Source organism: Terrapene carolina, unplaced genomic scaffold, assembly GCF_002925995.2.
Source record: "Terrapene carolina triunguis isolate 2854851 unplaced genomic scaffold, T_m_triunguis-2.0 Scaffold247, whole genome shotgun sequence".
In the NCBI taxonomy this organism is placed as follows: Eukaryota; Metazoa; Chordata; order Testudines; family Emydidae; genus Terrapene; species Terrapene triunguis.
In genome coordinates this window covers 1,101,388-1,122,178 of record NW_020664598.1, presented here as the reverse complement: position 1 = coordinate 1,122,178, position 20,791 = coordinate 1,101,388, and the positions used below count along the sequence as shown (strand labels likewise).

Below are 20,791 nucleotides of genomic sequence, written 5' to 3'. Positions count from 1 at the left end.
ATATTTACATGCCACATGTGCTAAAGATTCATATGTCCCTTCATGTTTCAACCACCATTCCAGAGGACGTGCGTCCCATGTTGATGATGGGTTCTGCTCAATAACGATCCAAAGCACAGTGGACAGATGCATGCTCATTTTCATCATCTGAGTCAGATGCCACCAGCAGAAGGTTGATTTTCTTTTTTGGTGGTTCGGGTTCTGTAGTTTCCGCATCGGAGTGTTGCTTTTTTAAGACTTCTGAAATCATGCTCCACACCTTGTCCCTCTCAGATTTTAGATGGCACTTCAGATTCTTAAACCTTGGGTCTAGTGCTGTAGCTATTTTTAGAAATCTCACGTTGGTACCTTCTTTGCGTTTTTGTCAAATCTGCTGTCGGAGTGTTCTTAAAACGAACATGTACTGGGTCATCATCCAGGCCTGATATAACATGAAATATATGGCAGAATGCGGGTAAAACAGAGCAGGAGACATACAGTTCTACCCCAAGGAGTTCAGTCACAAATTTAATTAATGCATTGTGTTTTTAACGCGCATCATCAGCATGTAAGCGTGTCCTCTGGAATGGTGGCCGAAACATGAAGGGGCATACAAACGTTTAGCATATCTGGCACGTAAATACCTTGCAGCACCGGCTACAAAAGTGCCATGTGAACGCCTGTTCTCACTTTCAGGTTACATTGTAAATAAGAAGCAGGCAGCAGTATCTCACGTAAATGTAAACAAACTTGTTTGTCTTAGTGATTGGCTGAACAAGAAGTAGGAGTAAGTGGACTTGTAGGCTCCAAAGTTTTACATTGTTTTGTTTTTGAGTGCAGTTACCTTTAAAAAAATAAATAAAAATCTACATTTGTAAGTTACACTTTCATGATAGAGATTGCACTACTGTACTTGTATGAGGTGAATTGAAAAATACTATTTTGTTTTTTACAGTGCAAATATTTGTAATCAGAAATATAAAGTAAGCACTGTACACTTTGCATTCTGTGTTGTAATTGAATTCAATATTTGAAAATGTAGAAAAACATCCAAAATATTTAATAAATTTCAATTGGTATTCTATTGTTTAACAGTGCGATAAAAAAATCGCGATTAATTTTTTGAGTTAATCGCATGAGTTAACTGCAATTAATTGACAGCCCTAATAAACACCTTTTTCTTACTATTATGAACATACTTGTTTCTAATAGGTTCATCCTTAAAAAGAAAAGAGATTTCTCCTTCCTCTTAAGCATCAGAAGCTAGGCTTTCGTTTTAGCAGATGTTTGTGATCCAAAAGCCACTTCGAACTAGCTTTCTAGAATTAAATTGAGGATATTAAAGCACTCTGAATTTAGTTTTCATTGATCTTATTTATACAGTGTTCATGCAGAGGCCCTAGGGGTGCTACACAACAACTTAAATCCAATGCAATAAAAAAATCTTGCCATTAAAAAACAGGAAAGGGAGAATCCCATACAGGGACTGAAATTACTGAAAAAAGTTCTGGAAGGAGTGTCTGCTGATTCTTTTGAAAAACGGGAAGGGTGAATGGAGTGGATGTCTCAGTGATATAGCGCATGGGCGGCCAACCTGAGCCTGAGAAGGAGCCAGAATTTACCAATGTACATTGCTAAAGAGCCACAGTAATACGTCAGCAGCCCCCCATCAGCTCCCCCACCCCGCTCCTAGCACCTCCCACCCACCGGCAGCCCCACCGATCAGCACCTCCCTCTCCCTCCCCGCACCTCCCGATCAGCTGTTTGTGGCATGCAGGAGGCAGGGGGGAGGGAGAGCAAGGGCACTACAGGCTCGGGGTGCGGGGGCAGGAAGGGGTGGAGTGGGGGTTGGGCCTGTGGCAGAGCCAGGGGTTGAGTAGTGAGCACCCCCTGGCACGTTGGAAAGTTGGTGCGTGTAGCTCCAGCCCCGGAGTCGATGCCTATACAAGGATCCGCATATTAACTTCTGAAGAGCTGCATGTGGCTCCAGAGCCACAGGTTGGCCACCCCTGAATAGTGTACCACAACAGCAAAAGTGTGATGATGGAACTCTTGGTATGAGATTGGTTACCTGTCAAAATAAGCAACCAGAAAAGGGTCCTTAGGGTGTCCTGGTCCATGATTAAGGCTGCTTGGCACTACAGTATTATAAATAATATGAGGTCCTACAGTCTTTCAGAACTCTAAAAACCAACAGGACTATCTTAATCAGTTTGTCACTAACAGGCAGGCAGGGCTTATTCCTTAAGCAACAGTGTTGCTGCAGTCTGTAAGTGAAGAGCCCTGCTAAAAGTCCTACTAGGAGAAAATTATAGTCACTAAACTTTTTGTCTTGGGAATGCATTGCTGTTACAAAAGTTGTTACAGGATAAGTCAAAGTGTGGCTGGTACAAATTTAGTAGAAAAACACTTTTGTACTATATCTGATAGTTTTCCCTGGAAAGAATGTCCAATATAATGCCAGAGTTCTAGCATCATTCTATTTAACATATCCCCTCAGAAGATGGGGAGGAGAACGGGAGGCACCAAAGAAGGGGATATCCTTGTACTGACTACCACTATCTAGTATCAAACTTTCAGTCTTCAGAGGTTGAGGAGGAGATAGCATTAATGGCTTTGGATATCAGTATTGACCAAGCACATCTCCAAAGCAGATATTGATCAAACAGGATCCAAGGGTCGAAATACATGTGATTGTTTGGCATACTCATGATACTCCACCTCATGTTTAGAGGTGATCTCGGTAAGAAGCCTTATGTATACATTGAGTATGGATGAAATAGGATAAAGTCCTGAACACTGCATTTCAGGCTATTCTGAAGAACAGTTGTTCATCACTAAGTAATTCCAATCCTTTACTCATACATCCAGAGGGTAGTTCCATTCACAGCCCTGTAGACATAGTTTCTGAAGCAACCTCTTGTACTTACAGAATCCTTGGAAAGGTCCAGCATGACCACTATAGCCATGTAACCCAAATGTCAAAACATCAGGAAGTTGTGCTAGTCAGAGTCATGAACAATCTCATCTTCAGAAAGCTTCAGTTCAGACTCAAACCTGCTTAAGATGTCTTATGCATCCAGGTGCACCTAGAACCAAACAAACACCGCCTTCCCAGTTCTCCTCCCTAAAAAGGAAAGGTTACAAACAAGCCAGTAAATGGCAGCACTTGAGCATTAAGACTTAATGGTGCCCTTAACCTGGCTCTCCTCCTTTTGCGGAAGGAGGATGTTGATAATGCTATTCAAAGCAACTAAAGAAAGCATGGGGACAAGATCAGACAGTGAATCTCAGAAGATCCCAGAAAATATTCAGTCCTCGTCAGAAATTCTATCAAATTAATTAGAAGTGGACAGTCCATCAGAAGCCTCAGGTTTTCACATTGAAAAGGCACAAAGAGCAGCCCCGAGCCCCTCAAAACTCATCACAGGTCATTTGAAGGTAATACTAACTGGAACAACACAATCTAGGCTAATTATACTGTGCATTACCTGGAAGTTGTGTGGCATCTCTGGTAGAGAACAGATAAAAGCTTTGTGTTCTGTATGCCTGCATGAAATCTTTGTGACCAGGCAATTTCCCAACCATCTCCTCTCCAATTCGACTGTTGCTTTCAAAGGTGGAGGACTTTTTTGGTTAGTACCTCTTTAAATAATGGTACAAGTGCTACAGGAGTTCTCTCCGTTAGATTTATCTTGCATTTAAACAGCTGCACCCACAGCTCTTTCTTATGTTTTAAAAATGAAGTTTAGATCTAGTCCTATTTAATGAGACTTTAAATAGTGTGGCCTCACAAGTCAATCTGAAAGGAGTGTGAATTGAAGTGGCCTTAATCAATTCATATAGAGAAGGTAGAAAAAAAGGAAACGGGGGTGAGGGAGGAGGAAAAAGGCTGAAAGTACTGTTGTCAGCAACAAGTTTCAATACCAGCTTGCCACAGTGTTAATAAATATTTAATTCTGGTAATCAGTGGTTAAAGGTAAGTGGAAGGTATAGTTCTCAATGCAAAATTGTATTCATGATCTGTTTTAGCAGATGTGATTTTGTGTATAATCCTAGCTAATCAGAGAATTGACCCTTTTTAAAAAGGGACTCTATTTTAATTTGTGTTTGTCTCCATCACTTCCCTCAAGGGCCAGCAGCAGGCTCCTCAAGTTCAGCAAGCTGGGATGGTGCCAGCTGCTCCCCAGGGAATGGGGTCAGGTGCACCTACAGCAGACCCAGAAAAACGCAAACTCATTCAGCAGCAGCTTGTTCTCCTCTTACATGCTCACAAGTGCCAGCGGCGGGAACAGGCAAATGGTGAGGTGCGACAATGCAACCTTCCTCATTGCCGTACCATGAAGAATGTCCTCAACCACATGACACACTGCCAGGCTGGCAAATCCTGCCAGGGTAAGTAGAGAGTGAGCATTTGAGTGTGCTTACAAGAATAAATATAGGATTGGACAGGACTCCATGAAGGACACAATGCAGAATTTTTCTCACTTATAGATACTGGGGAATTTAGCTTATAAAAGGGTTTTGACAACAGGATGCCTCCATGATCACGGAATCTGCATGCTAAGAAAAGAAAGGGTTAAGCACCTTTTGTGATGCAGAGGCATAGCCACTCAAGTTTTACCCCCATTCTGAAATACAGTAAAACCTACCAAGAGTGATCACTCGTGAGAGGTAGCAAAAGTAGTTGCTTCTAAGAGGTCTCTTTTCAAAGGTTTGCACACCAGAGAGCAGTGGTGTTCCATGGCCTCGGCAAGAAGCCACTTGTGACAAGTGGTCTCTCTTCAGAGATGGTCTCTAAGGCAGGTTTTACTGTAACTGCAGTATCTGTTAACAATGGCCTGCGGCCATTTGACCTCTGGCCATGATATTGTCAGATCTCACATGGTAGAGGGTCAACTTTGACAGTACTTGGTTTGGAAACTGCCAAGGGAAATCAGAGTGCTGCAGTAGCTGGTGTTGGGGGTTCAGAGGGGAGTGGGCTATATATTGAGTCATTAAGCATCTAATGCCTCATATGCGTGTTTGGAGACTGGTGCTGGAAGTGTACCGTATTTAGGATGACTAATAAAAATTGAGGTTCTGACCACTTCTTTTATTAAAAGACCTCCAATGGTAGTTTCCTAGAGAGTAAAGGTATTGGTCTCCGTGTTCTGCCCAGCTTCCAGTATGGATAACTATTGTCTGACCTAAAATTCTTCCTGCAGTTTTAGCTAGATTCAGTGTTCTTTACTTGTCTCTTGTGACTGTTTGTTTGTAGGATTTCTATTTGCTGGTGAACTGCCTTAGTCAACTTAGACATCTGTATTTCAGTGGTGGCAGAGTGATCCCTGTGTATGCAATCTGTAAAACACTTTGGGATGTCTCAGGAAGAAAGCGGGCTATATAAACATAAGCCATCAAGGAGTACACTTTTTTTATATGCCCTTTTTGGCAGTGGAGCTGTTGTCTTTCATGTTGTAGTTAATAATGAGTCAAAATGGAACCCACGTTTTGTGGATACTTTGTAGTCTTGTTTTAACTTACTTACAGTTCTACACAGTTCAGCTTAAGTTCTGCAGTAAGTCTTAGGCAAACACTCTTGAATTTTTTTCTCACTGAAAGTATAAATTAACACCTAGGAAAATGGATGATTTGGGATTGGTTTAATGGCACTGAAGCCTCTTGTCTCTGGTCTGTATTAACCTGGGAGAAAGTTGAAATAGTGACAGTTGTTGCATATTTCTGGCTATTCATTGGCTTTTGTACAATTAGTTGATGGAAAAGAGACAGCATCAAACAGTTTGTAGTGGCTAGTGGGCAAGTGCACACTCTTCTGACACCTGTACCTCATTTGGGGATGCTGACAAGGACAGCAAGCAAACATGAAAAATCCCCTCTGCCCCAAAAACTGGTTCCTTTAGGTGAAGCATGGGTCAGTTTGGCTAAGAGCACTTGGTATGGATGGGTGCGTGTGTGCGTAAGTTTGCTTAGATTTCCGTTTGCTATTCTGGAAATTCTCACCTGCACTAAATTCAAATTTAAAAGCAAAAATGAGTAAGGAGAGCAGGGTGGCATATATAAACCTAATGGAAAAGACCTTAACTTTGGTTTAACAAAAAAACTGAACTGTAAGACCTCTTGATTATTATCTTCTGCTAAGAAAATACTCTAAATCCTGCCCTGATGATAAGAGGTTAGACCAGATGTCTTAATAAATCTGTCATCTCTGATTAAGATATTTTGTGCTATTATACTTCATAGAGCCATGACTTGATGGTTCCCGTGTGCGCCTGCATGTGTGCGCGCATGAGAGAGAAGCATGTGGAGAACTGAAAATTTAGAATTATCTTTTTAAAATGTTTTTGTTCCTCTTCCCTTCCCAAGTGGCACACTGTGCATCTTCACGACAAATCATCTCGCACTGGAAGAATTGTACAAGACATGACTGTCCTGTGTGTTTGCCTCTCAAAAATGCTGGGGACAAAAGAAACCAACAATGTAAGCCTCATGTGGTCTTTTGCATACTAGATTAACCATAAAATGTCATGTTTATTGTTAGATCTTTGTTATTGTAAGCTCCTAAGAGTATGGATCAGAGCAGAGCTGCCGTGTCATCCAGGAACTAACGTGAGGATAAGGATTTTCATGTTGCTTTGGAAGGATATCCCCCCTTTCTCTAGTCAGTACCCAATATAATGTTGAAAGACCCCTTAGATCGCTTAATTTAGCTCTTTTTAGCTGGACAGAGGAGGCCAGCATGATGCTGGGCCTAAGAGCTGGTAGTTCTGAGAGAAGAAATGTTGGGTATGTCCACTTTCATCCTTGTCAAAAGTGTGAAACTGGGGTTTGCACATTAAAGATTAAAAAGTGGTGTGTTCTAAGAACTTTTGCCTGCTCAGATCAATATGAAAGTATTAAATGATAGTAGTTACATTTATGCCAGGTTATATACTACTTGAATTCAAAGTCCAATTTTGGAATTCTTAAAATTTTTGGTTTATAAATGCCCTGATAACAGCACACTATATGTGTAGTTAGAGCAAAAGATTTGTAGGGTTTACCACATACTCTTCTGACTTTCAGCTAAGGTTGAATGAAAGTAATTCCTACCTCTCACCTGACCAGCCCCTCTTCTTCCCATTCTAAGCTGACACTTCTCTGCCATGTGAAGAATATCCTACATAAACTCTTTTCTTTTTACCCTGGCAGCTTCTGCATTATGTCCCAGCATGCTCCCCCATCCTTCTCCTAGTGTTACTTGCCCGAAATTTTTCTTGCTGCCAGACTCTCCCTTGTTGTTCCTGTCTAAATATCCCGATGCTTCTGTTTCCCAGTATTCCCTCCAGGAAAAAAACCCCAAACCATTCTCCTTGCTACTTTGTGCTTTTCTCACAACTGGTCCTCCAGGCTGTTTAACTCTATTCTGAAAACTATATATCAAGAGAGAGAAATAAACAACTCCATGACCAATCTGAAGGACTCTGCTCCTCAGGCCTTTAACATCTGATTATGTGCTGCTTGAGCTTTAAACTGTTTAAAGCAAACTGACATGTCCTATACATTTAATAATAGTGTACATTTACTGTTCCCAGTTCATAGTGAAAGTAGTACATTGTGGTAGGATAAAATTCCTCAAACTTCTCATTGTGGACTCTTGACCAGGGTGCTCATGTAACTGCTCTTGTAAGGGTAGATTTTGGTCATACCAACCACTGAAATTTTTGTGCACTTTTACCTTTTTCTTTGGTCTCAGTTTCTGACATTATTGTTAATATGGTATCTGTCTTTTCCAGCATTACTGGTGGGAGCTGCCGCAGGACTTGCAAATACTGGCTCTGTAGGGGTAGGGCAACAGACTACGCCCTCTATAAACACTACCAGTCAGATTGACCCTAGCTCCATTGAGAGGGCGTATGCAGCCCTTGGACTGACCTATCAAGGGAACCAGATGCAGACGCAATCCCAGGCTCAAGTGAAGAATCAGCAGCAAGGGCAGTCACCCCAGGGTCTGCGCCCTATGAATCCCATGAGTAAGTTGACACTCAAGTGTTAAAATATAAACTGTATACAGCTATCTTCTGTGCTTTGTCTAATGCATGCTTCATGTTATGAAAATGCTTCAAGATTTCCTTAAGTATTTTTGTTTCCAAACTGCTTTGTGTACATTCACACCTTGCACAATACTGGAATGCAGGTATGACTTCATGATCACATGCGGATTGAAGCATTTTACAGCATTGTCATTTGTTTTGTAGTGTTTGCTTAAAAATTTGAAAGAGCTAAATAGGGAATTGCTGTCCTCAACTCATTGTTTAGATGCTTAGAAACATTCTCTGTCTCTATGCTTATTTTAGAACCACCAAAGAGTACTTAAAGGTCTTACCTGGTATCTGAACTACTCAAGGAGTCAAACTGGAACCAGAGAACCAGTTTGAACCAGTATTTTTACTTGAACCAGAACTAAACCTGAACCATAATTTTGTCCTACCTCCTGAACCGAAACTGAACTGGGGAAAAAAAAAAATTGGGGTTACTGCTTAAAATACATTTTCAGCAATTTTAAGTTCAGTATTTTAAAATTCTTCTGTGATCTTATTTTCATTATAAAACAAGACAAAATAACATAAGTTTGTGATTGCTACCAGAAAGGCCTGCCCCAGTATAATGGGAAGGGGTAATAGGAAGAGACCAGCCCAGAAGAGTAGGAAAGGAGAGGGAAAGCAGGGGACCCTAGAGTGAGATGAGCTTTCTCCTGAGACTCCCTTCTGGGAAGAGAAGAGGTGGAATGTTCCCTCGTCCCAGAAGTTAACAGTAACTCTTCAAGCCCAGGGAAAAAGGTAATGGCTCCCCAACTCGTCTCCCTCTTCTCCCCTGTGGCTCCTCCCTCCAGTTGCCCCAAACTCAGAGTGCTTTCATTTACAACTTTAAAAAAATACATAGCTGTGTATCTTTAAAACACTTCAGAATAAAACCTTTTAAATGTGACACACTGAGATGAGATTCTCATGTGGCCCTGTAGCAGTCCATACACATTCATGCTTGCAGTAAGTGCAAATGCACAAAAGTAAAATATTCCATACCACTCCAGTGTGACTACTCTTGGCAAATAAAGATGGTGCATTTGAGTAACCTCATTTAACCAAACAAAATCTAATGCAAGTTAAATGGATGCTTTGAGATTAGCATAGCCATTCTTTGGCTGTCTTTACCCAGGTGAAAAGCCCAGAATAAGCAGAATTTTATTAATTGTTTTCTGTGAAGTAACCTATGTGGTGCATTTAGGTTCAATTGGTGGATATCAAGCGCTTCCCAACCCATTCTGATTGATATGGCTTTCCTCGTGTCTCTAGACTATTTTCTGGAGAATATTTTCCTATTCTTTAGTCATAGGAGAAATGTGTGCTAGAGCTAAATCCTGTTTCCAAGGACAGTTGCTCTCTGAAGTTTCTGGAGAGCCTGTTGAGATTCATGTTGTTCTTTATTATTGGGTTAGTGGAGAGAAATTAGACTTCACTACCTCAGAGTGTGGCTCCTTTTATCCTCAAATTCTCTTCATTTTAGTGAATCTGTGCTATTGTCATCTCTGAATATGAAGACTGTAGATAACACCAAAGGACACAGTTCTGCCCTGAATTAGAGTATTGATTTTCCTCAACCTTGGTCTGCTCTTATTCTCATGCTTGGCCTTGCTGTTGATATACAATATAGCTTCATCAGAACAAACCTTTTTCTCTCATGCTTGTTTCTATAAATGCAAAATGCTGCTGTAGTTTGCAGATGGCTGATGGATACTTTACTTGACTTTGAAGGTAGCCTGCAAGAGTGTCCCCTTTTTTTCAGTTTTGGCTATTATGCTGGAAGAATCAAGCCTGAATGACTAGTCTCATGTTATCCTACAAGAAACTGAAACCTGAGCAGTTAAGAGAGGAAGAGATTTTTAGCCAGACAATAAAACTCATCATTTTAGAGTACCTGTTTGACTCTGATTCCTATCAGACTTTTGGAAGGAAAGCTCCTTGTGGAAGTTTTGAGTACCACAACCCCTTTAGATGAGAGCTATGACTTTCTTCAGTTTTCCGATTCTAAAAGAGAAAAAAAATCCTCCAACAAACCAAAATATTTTGAAGTAAAACAACCAACCATAAAACCTTAAACTTCCAAACCTTTGTACATCATGAAGATGAAACTCCTCTCTTCCCCACCTCCACTAGTATCTTGAATACTTGTCAATGATTTTTGCTGTTGTCTAGATATTCTGCCACAGTCTGTAAAGAATAGCATTTATGAAGACTAGCCAGTTTGGAGCTGATCAAGAGGGGGAAGTAATTCTTATCTAGATTGTGCTTGATGGGTAAAATGGTAAACTTCTGAAAATCTCCTCCCTTGGTGGTGTCAAGAGGTACGATTTCAAAGGTTTTCTTGAGAAATTGGCCCATTGAATCATCTTCAAACCAGTTGTCATTCATTTGTTCACCTGTGTCCCTCTCAAGCACACCCAAATTTGTAGGAATACACCATTCATAGTAATAGCATCATTTTTAAAGAGCCAGCTCTATGATGGGAGCCTGATTGGACTTGGGACTCCAACTTTATGTAGTCCTTTGTGAATGTCATCCTTCTTTAGATACTTATTAGCTTCTCAAATCAGGGATTGTCAGTTTCTGGTATTCTTTCCTCTCCCAGCCATAACTTACGAGCAACCCGACATGCCTTCTGAATAGCTTTGCAAGTTAACATGGATTTTTTTTCTGACTTAGCCACTCATTGAGGTAAATACTGATGTTCATGTAGATTTGTCAGATAGGTTTGACCTCCCCTCAAATGCTGTGCTCAGTTTTGTCAGAGAAATAGTAGAAATAGAATGGGTCTTTAGAAGGCTAACAAATTCATGCCTTGGTATGAGTGATGGCAGGTGAGGAATTGAGAAATTTAAAGAACTTGCTTTTTACTTGGAGAGGATAAGAGAAATGATGGCAGTAAATAAAAATAGACTGACTACAGAATGCCCAGTGGGCACTCCTGTTAACCAAATGCCTTTCTGTTCTGTTATGGATAAAGGGTGAAGTTAAAGGCAACAACAATAAAACCAAGAAGAAATTTTCATTGTGTGAAGAGACTTCTGTGGGTCAAAGACATAGCACAGGAATAACTTTACAGTGGAAAATAAAGCTGCCAGGGCTGGGAATCTTTAAAATTTCCTTAAATCAGCAGGATCACTGATGATTCTCTTTTATTGCAGGCTTCCTCACTTCCTTGATTTTCCCCACATAATCCCATATGTGGAACTCTCTAGTGAAGGAACATTGAGACAGATCAAAATAGCATTACACAAGTGATTAAAACTGGTATCTGCAACTAAATGTTAGAAAAATTACAACCTTCAGGCTTCAGGGCTGATCACCATCTGAGATTAGAAAGAAATGTCCTTTTTTCCATGCTGTAGTATTCCACTATTACAGAAACTTTTAACTGATTAGAAGAGGAGGAACCTTTCCTCTGACAGCACTAGCTCTTGTCAAACAGTATACCAGTGTAGATGGACCATGGCTTTCTTTGGTATGGCAGTTTGTGTCTTGTAACTCTCTCCTGTCTTAGATCTGCCATTATCACCAGATGAATTGTCCATGGAATTGTAGTTTATCTGAATAGCAGAGTTTAGTCCTGGGATTATGACACACAACACACTGTATAAATTAGTGGAGGGAGTGTGGCTAAAATAGCAAACAAGATGGTGGCTAACTCCAGCTATGCAATAAAGGGGAGAGGAAAAGAAAACAATTTAAGAAGATAAAAAGAACAAAGCCAGTCTGAATCAACAGTTCTGTGCCCTAAATATGAATAACCATCCGTGGAGCTAGTTTTGGAAAGAGAAAAAGGGTGAAGAGAGTTGGCCAGATCCCAGGCCCAGAAAGCCGCTTCTGAGGGAGAAAATCCAGCAAAAGAATCCAGTGCCATCAGCCTGCTGAACTTATTTAAAAAAAATTGTACTAGTGTAGCTGGGGGAGGAAGTGTGGCAGTGGCCATTTTGGAAAGGGGGAGAGTGGTGGCAACCATCTTGGGAGAGAGGCACAATAGGCAAGGAGGAAGGATGATCTAGATGTCTGGGAAGGGAAAGGAATCCTCCAATACAAAGATCTGTCTCCCCCCCCCCCCCCCCCCCCAGAACAAAGACATGTCCATGGAAAAGAGTAACTCCACTTCCAGCAAACAGACTATGGAGGTGGGTAGCGAAGTCCCAGTCACAAAGGGTGACCTGAAGGACCTGCTGTTAGGAATCAAAAGATGAATAAGATGATGAGGGAAGAGTTCCAGGCTTTCATTAAAGATATCAAAAAATGAAGTGAGATTAATGGTAAAATATTCCACATCAGATGTAGAAGCAGGATTAAATGAGTAATTGGACAGCACTTTTAATCTCGATGAATGAAAGAATCAGAATTGAAAAGAGAAAATAAAATTAAAGCTAGAGGACATGGAAAGTAGAGAACACAGGAATAACATAAGGATTTAAAGGTATTCTGGACACATTGGGTGATATTTTCCATGACATACTAAAACTGGGCAATAAGAATTACATTCATATTGAAAGGGCTCACAGATCCCTTTCCCCAGGCTTCCAGCAGGTTCCAGACCAAGAGATGTGATTGTCTGTCTACACTACTATCAAGACAAGGATATAATACTGAGTTATTGTTTTTGTTTCTCTGCATCCCTATTGGTATTCCTGACATGACATTAAAACATGGTAGCATGCACTATTAAAATTTTATAGAAACATAAAAGAAAAAGGGTGAGTTCTAACATTCTGGATAAGCCTACCAAGTGGGGTGGGTTAGCTTTCCCTAATTTTGGCTTATTATGAATCATAATTAAAATACGATCAAGTGGGTTAACAATAGACCATCCAAACACTGTGTGAAACTTGAACAAGACTGGACCCCAATTACAGCTGTTAGGTTAAAAAAAAGGTTACTAATCTTCTGTAACTGTTCTTCGCCACCCTCTCAGTTCCTTCTTGCTGGCTAATTCTGATAGTGAGGTAGGAGGGTGGGTTTTGGAATGGACATGAGGAATACATCTTGAACAACAGTTATGGAAGGTTAGTAACTGTTTTTTCTTCGAGTGCTTGCTCATATTCATTCCAATGTAGGTGACTCCCAAGCAAGTGTAGGAGCAGGGGTTCAGAGTTGATTGACAAGCAGACCATAGCACTGCTCTGTCAAAAAAAGCAGCATCTCTGGCCTGCTGAGTGATGGCATAGTGAGATGGAAAAGTGTGGACCGAAGACCACATTGCTGCTCTACAGAGGTCCTGGATAGGAACCTGTGCCACAAATGCAGCTGAAGATGCCTGTACCCTTGTGGATTGTGCCATTAGGGCCAGAGCCAGGACTTTTGCCAGGTCATAGCATGTGTGGATACAGGAGGTGATCCATGATGAAATTCTCTGGGTGGAGCCTGGGGAGCCTTTCATCCTGTCTGCAGTCACCATAAGCAGTTGAGTAGTTTTCCTTTCTATGAAGACCAGCGCCTGGATTTCCAGGTTCTGAGATACCCTCCTTAGGAGCTCGATGTGACTTATAATCCTCCTACAGGGGTGCAACATCAGTCTCCATGACCGCCTCATCTGGGGAAGAGGAGGAGGATGCTTGGACTGGCACCGGGCCTTACTCTTTATCCTCGGCACGAGCCAAATTCCGTAGTGCCATCTCCCGGCATATGGCACCGGCCTTGGTACTGGAGCCTGGATTGTGCTTTGGTGGTGGAGGCAGTCTGGGCTGTGAAGCCACTGAATATGACCTCCTGGAATGGGACCTTTGTTGCGCTGGAAATGCTCAGGGGTTCCAAAAAGGTCACTGTACAGGGAATTGCCACTGTCCTGGTGGCCACACCGCCGGTGGGACCCTTTGGCTCGGGTCAGCAGTGGGATAGTGCCTAGACTGGAATTGCAGGCTCCTCCGGAAGACATAGAACTCCACCTCAGAGTCCATCTCCAAGGATCACTCTGGAGACAGGGATAGAGCAGTCCCAACCAGCGCTGATCGGTGCTTGGAGGGATGGGACTGGGCTGTGCTATCATGGCTGGTTTCCCCTTCGAAACCATCTCCGGACTCGAGCCTGCAGAAATCCTTCATGTCGGTGCCGCCATTGACAGTTCCCGTACAGCCAGGAACATCGGTACTGACATCGCAAGTAAGTCCCTTGCTGCCGTGAAGGCCTCTGGCATCAACGACGCTGGCAGGGTTGTGGGCCTCCAACTTGTCTCACGTTGTTGAGTCTATCAGTGCCAGATTCAACAGCTCACATTCTGGGACCGGAGTCTATGTCACGGCATGGGTTGTCGGCATCACAGGGTGGCCCAACCCAGGTCTCACCCTGGCAGTGTCCCCTTGTCCTGCCGGTCTCCGTGTTGGAGATCAGCCCCTGTCGGTCTTCCTTTCTTTCTTCATAGGCACTGGCGATGGTAAACGGTGCCTAGTGTCTTGCCAGTGCATCTTTCTTTGGCACCGGAGATGTTTGATAGTGCCGTGGTTTCTTAGATGCAGTTGTAGCGTCTTGCCTCCGTGCCGGAGACTGGAAACTGTGCTGGGTGTCTCAAAGTGAGGCTGGGGCACTTCTACTGAGGCCGAAGTACTCGGTGCCAAGTCCCAGTGGCCTGGCTTTGATGGAGGTTGGAGCGCTACCTCCATGAGGATAGAGTGAAATCTAGCATCTCTATCCTTCTTGGTGCGGGCTTAAATTCTCTACAGAGTTTAGGGAAAGTCCACTGAGGAGTACTTGCAGAAGCAGTAACGAAATGCAGTTCCAGCGACCGTTACAGGTGGTAAGAAGGAACTGGGGGGGAGAGAGTCAAGAGAGCCCTTTATAGCGGCGCTATGGGAGCAGGGCTTCAGGCGGCTTCAGAGCCGACCTAACACATACCACTGAGGGGAAAGCTTTCTGGTGGCAGTGCTCAGGGGCATGCACACACCTACATTGGAATGGACATGAACAAGCACTCGAATAACAAAATTTAGGTCACCAAAATTAAAAAAATCACCCTTTTATCCAGACCACCTTAGCTTTGGATATTTTTTTTTAAACACCTGTTATCAAGGCCTTTTCCCTTAGCTACTTTCACTAGTAATCAGGAATTTATCTCTAGGAAATATCAAAGTGACTATTGGTTGTGGGTAAGAGCTGAGATTACTCAATTTGGAGAGCTGTTCCTGGGTCCTGATTTGAAATCATACCAACAGATAGATACATAATGTAAATAATATGAAGATCCCATATTTCAGTATTTACAAATCAAACATTTTATTGTGAAATCTGAATACAAGATTGTTCTATGTAGACCTTTTAACCACATTTGAGGAGCTGAAGCAGAAGCAAGTGTGAACAAAAAGTTCAGTTTCTAAGATACATACAATTTTGATTGAAAAAGATGTTGATAGGAAAACAACCCCCATGAAAAGACAGGAGAGGGATATGGTAAAAGAAATTGATCTAGGTGAGAGGTGATGTACATCTTCAACTTTTGTAGCTCACAAAGAATTTTTTTTATAAATTACTGTATAGATAACATTTGACTCCAGTTAAGATCATCATTTTTTTGCTACCAGGGATGTACTCTGTTGGCGGGATTGTGGGGAAAGGGGAACATATTTCATATGTGGTGGTTGTGTCCAGGAATTAGATGGTTTGGGGAGGAAATTATTCGAGTTTCATCTTGCAACAAAATGCCAGCTTCCTGAGATCCCCTAACCTGAATACTTTATATTCCAGTAAAGGATCTCCATTTTAAAAACAGAATGACAAATTAATTTTTTGTTAGCAACAAGACTTTGTATTGCATATTGGAAAAATAGGACTTCTTTAGAGTTGTGGTACGGTAAAGTCTGGACAGTCCTTGGTGTGAAAGCTTTCACACCAAGTATATACACAAGAGAAGTGCCAAAAAGAGGAGATAGCTATGTAGAAATTTGGTCATCCTTTTTTAGCATACTCTGAGGAAGAGGCTCCCTAACCAGCAATCCGGAATCTTTAGCCAGGTTCTTTGACTATTAAACTGATCCTGAATAAGTACTGTATGATGTAGTATGTTAACATTTTATTGTAACTTTGCCTTAATAGGTTTTTAAAAATAGAGTGGAAAAGGAGTATAGAAGAATTCGTTACACAGGTATCCTGAGCAAAGGAATTTCACTCAATTAGTCTCAATTTTAAACCGCACGTCCCCCTGAAAAGTCACTCTTGACATGTTGAACTGACTAATACTTTCATGTCCTCTTGGACACAAGTGATTCACACTAAGAAAATTTCCCCTTGGTATTTCAGAGGAATTGGGATAACATTTTTTTGTCAACAAGCAATAAGTTTGTAACTTGGATTGCCATTTTGTTTGGAATAGAAACAAATGATTGTATAAGACTTGGTTTTGGAAGCAGATAGGTAGTTGACTTCTGCAATAGTGACAATAATTAGCACTTATTGTACTCTATGTCAGGAAACTTTTGTACTCATTTCCTACTTGTGCATGCACCCTTTCTCTCACATGGAGGCCTGCTTTTAGGAGAGCCTTCAAGTGATGTTCAAAACTCCTCCTGTAAGGAATTACTTTGAGCTGAAATATTACTGTTTCCCAGAAATTAGGATTCTTGGTTGCAGGAGGTAGCATCTAAAATTTACTGAAGCTGTTCCTATTAAAACTCCTGAAGGAAGTTAGATTTTTGTTAGAGACCTGTACCAGTCTAAGGGATTGATTTCTGCCATGGATGTCAGTAATTACATCTTCTCTATAAATGAGCCATTTTCTATTGAACGATGTAGCCTCAGTTGCCCAGCTGCTATTTAAACCATAAGGCCATAGGGCTTAGACAGTGACATTTTACATGAAGAGGTTTAAATCACTTAAAGTCTTGTCATTATTATTGCTGTAGGATGCTTTACAATGTGTAAAGCACACTAAACAAAATCCCTGCTTCAGAGCTCGCTTTTTAAGTGAGAGTTGGTATAAGAGTGGAAAAAACATGTTTTCTAAGAGCTAGTCTATTTTGCAGAACAGGTAGATTTTCAGAAGTTGTTAATGAAATGTTTTGGGGGTGAATTTAAAAAAAAATTATAGATAGAAAGTAATTTGTCACCTAATCCATCTTCTTGCTAGTAGAGATTGTTTCCTATAATATATTTTCTAGTGCTTTGACTACTTTTAAACTGGAGAGGAAGGGGACTTGGTGTGTGTTACTGGGAAACCATCCCAAGAGTAGAATTACTATAAATGGCATGAAGTGAAAGTAAAGACAAAACAAGCAGTGAAAACTATGTAGTGTAGGAGATGCGATGTTATGAAACTCTCTGAAAGTGAGGATCTTGAGCTCCATGTAACCGCTACAAGAAAGGAGGCGATGATAATTCTTTGAGTAGTGTCCTTGTGGGTGCTCCACTTGAGGTGCACATGCTCCTTCAGTCGGAGATTTTTAAGTAGCTGTGCCCATTTGGCTTGCACATGTGCCCTATGCATACTTGTGTCCCTTACCGAGGATATATAGGGCACTACTGGCAAACTGCCCTCAACAGCCCTGGCCTGACACAGAGCAATTTGTAGCACCTGCCTAAGCGTGGCTTCTGTTTTGCTAGTGTATTTTTTAGATCTTTTCTTACCTTATTACTACTTAGTTTATTTTGTTCTTGTTTTGGTTTTTCCATTTTTCTATGGGTTGGGACTTTCCTCATCCTCCACCCCCCTGTACGAGGGGTCCTTCCTCAGAAATCTTTTTTCTTCTGGGATATGCCTATATCCCAAGGTTTCAAAAGTTCTCACTTGCCAGAAGCCCTTCCCAGTGAGTGGCAGCCATTTGTGCTGTATTCACTGCTTTAGGGATACGTGTGTACTAAGTGCAAGTTTTGCACTAGCTTCAAGAGCCACTCAAGGGAAAACAGAGATAAAGCATTGACTCCTTTTGATGGAGCTCTGTCTCACTTCAGATCCAGGCTCAGAAACGGGGGCATCAGCCTCTGAGTGACTAGTATTCCAACAACTCCTGTGGGTAGCTCACCCTCTAGGACTTTGAGGGACAGACCTACGAGTGAATCTGGAATACCATCCTCCAAGAGGAGTGTCAGGTCTCCTCACAAAGACCATTCTAAAAGGTCTACCAGACTGCAGACTTTGCACCCTGCAGAAACTTTAAGTGGTCTTGGTACTGAGAAATCCTCTATCCTAAGTCCATGTCAGCTTTTCAGAGTGCACAGTACCCACCACTCAGTACAGAAGCCATCGGTACCATTCAAACTTGGGTGAGACTAGCGATCCTAAGAACTCTAGTAAGAAGGCAGCACACTCTTCATCTTCCACTGTCTTGCTCATACCTAGAGCATCAGTACAGCGGGTATGGATACAATCATCCGACCCTGGATACTTCTCACCTTTGTGGCTGGGACTCACCATATCACCACTCTGGCTCACCTGGTACTGCAGGAATTGAGATTCTCAGAGGACCCATTTATTTCCAAGGAGCTAAAGTCTCCTTGGTGTTTGAGACTCCAGTACCACAACTGGTATCCTTCATATCCCACCTTTTGCAGAGACTGTCTATATCACCAATACTGGCACTTTCTGAAAGATACCAGTTACTTCTCTTTCCATCTGCCTCTCCACTAGATTATAAAGAGGTGGTGAGTACTTTAGATTCTCAGATTTCTGCGCAGGATTCTGCTGACTACCTACCTATGTTTGACTATCCAGAAGCTGACCTATGGGAAGAGAGACTCAGGCTTCTACCATTAAAGCCCACCAAACATCTCACCTGGTACGACCAACCCAGGATGTCCCCTCCATTCATTTTCTCTCTCTCTTTCTCACCACACTCTGTGTGTCTCTCACATGTCTTAACAGTGGACATACTGGGATGCCTGGGCTATCTACTGGCAAGAGTGTTTTTTAAAGTGCCCAGTGCTCATGTGGATTACTCTTCTACAGTTTTACAGCAGAAGCAGGATGCCTGTGAAACAATCAGTGGGGCCACTGGATGATAGAGTGCTAATAGAGCACTCAAAAAATGAAAGGCTGTTGAAGAGAAGCTAAATGAATTCTTTTCATTGGTCTTCACTGCAGAGGATGTGAGAGTGTCCCATACCTGAACCATTCTTTTTAGGTCCGAAATCTGAGGAATTGTCCAAGATTGAAGTGTCCGTAGAGGTGGTTTGGGAACAAATTGATGAAATAAACAGTAATAAGTCACCAGGACCAGGCAGATGGTACTTGCCCAAGAGTTCTGAAGGAACTTGTATATGAAACTGCAGAGCTATTAACTGTGCTATGTAACCTATTGCTTAAATCAGCCTCTATACCAGATGACTGGCAAATAGCTAATGTGATTCTAGTTTTTATTGTTTTTAAAAAGGCTCTGGAGGCAATTCTGACAGTTACAGACCGGTAAGCCTAACTTGAGTACCAGGCACATTGGTTGTTACTATAGTAAAGAATAGAATGATCAGTCACTTAAATGAACATGATACATTGTGGAAGTCATATCACGGCTTTTGTAAAGGGAAATCATGTCTTACTCACAGAATTCTAATAGATTGGTATCAACACACATTTAGACATGGGTGATCCAGTTGATATACTGTACTTGAACTTTCAGAATGCCTTTAAGGTCACTCACCAAAGGCTCTTAAGCAAAGTAGGCGGTCATGGGATAAGCGGGAAGGTCCTCTCATGGATCAGTAACTGGTTAAAAGATAGGAAACAAAGGGTAGGAATAAATGCTGTTTTTACAATGGAGAGAGGTAAATAGAGCAGGGACCCCAAGGATCGGAACTGAGACCAGTGGTGTTCAACATATTCCTAAATGATCTGGAAAGGGGGTAATTTAATGAGGTGGTAAAGTTGCAGACAATACAAAATTACTCAAGGTAGTTAAGGGAGGGATCTCACAATATTGGGTGATTGGGCAACAGGATGACAAGTGAAATTTGGTGTTGATAAATGCAAAGTAATGTACATTGGAAAACATAATCCCAACTATACATGGAAAATGACAGGATCTACATTAACTGTTACCACTCAAGAAAGATCTGAGGCATTGTTAATAGCGCTCTGAAAAAATCTGCTCAGTGTGCAGCAGCAGTTAAACAAGCAAATAGTGTTAGAAACCATTAGGGAAGGGATAGATAAGAGAAAATATCATGACACTATATAAATCCATGGTACACCCACCCCTTGAATTCTGCATACAGTTCTGGTCACCCCCTCTCAAAAATATTAAATTGGCTAAAGTACAGAGAAGGACAACAAAAATAAAAATGATTAGAGGTATGGAACAGCTTTCCTATGAGGAGGGTTTAAAAAGACTGGGACTGTTCATCTTAGAGGTGAGTGAGAGAGGATATAATAGAGGTCTATAAAATCATGAATAGTGTGGAGACAGTGAATGAGGAAGTGTTACTTATTCCTTCACATAACATACGAACCAGGGGTCACCAAATGAAATTAATAGGAAGCACGTATAAAACTAATTTAAGGAAGTACTACATCACACAATACATAGTCGACCTGTGGAACTTGTTGCCGGGGGATGTTGTGAAAGTCAAAAGTGTAACTTAGTTCAAAAAATAATTAGGTAAGTTCATGGAGGATACCTCTGTCGGTGGCTATTAGCCAAGATGGTCAGATGTGCAACCCCGTGCTCAGGCTGTCCATAAACATCTGACAGCCAGAAGGTGGGAATGGACAACGGGATGGATCACTTGATCAGTTGCCCGTTCTGGTTGTCCCTCTGAACCATCTGGCACCAGTTCCTGTCAAAGACAGGATGCTGGGCTAGATGGACTATTGATCTGAACCA

At 41.7% G+C, this 20,791-nt stretch overlaps 1 protein-coding gene across 1 annotated transcript in view; it reads left to right on the top strand.

Annotated features, from left to right (window-relative positions):
• EP300 (E1A binding protein p300) overlaps positions 1-20,791 on the top strand; it is a 119,503-nt gene that overhangs the window by 44,658 nt on the left and 54,054 nt on the right. The window contains exons 4-6 of the mRNA XM_024200411.3: positions 4,113-4,374; positions 6,346-6,459; positions 7,755-7,991. Of these exons, the coding sequence (XP_024056179.2) occupies positions 4,113-4,374; positions 6,346-6,459; positions 7,755-7,991 (613 nt within the window). The remainder of the gene's footprint in view (positions 1-4,112; positions 4,375-6,345; positions 6,460-7,754; positions 7,992-20,791) is intronic.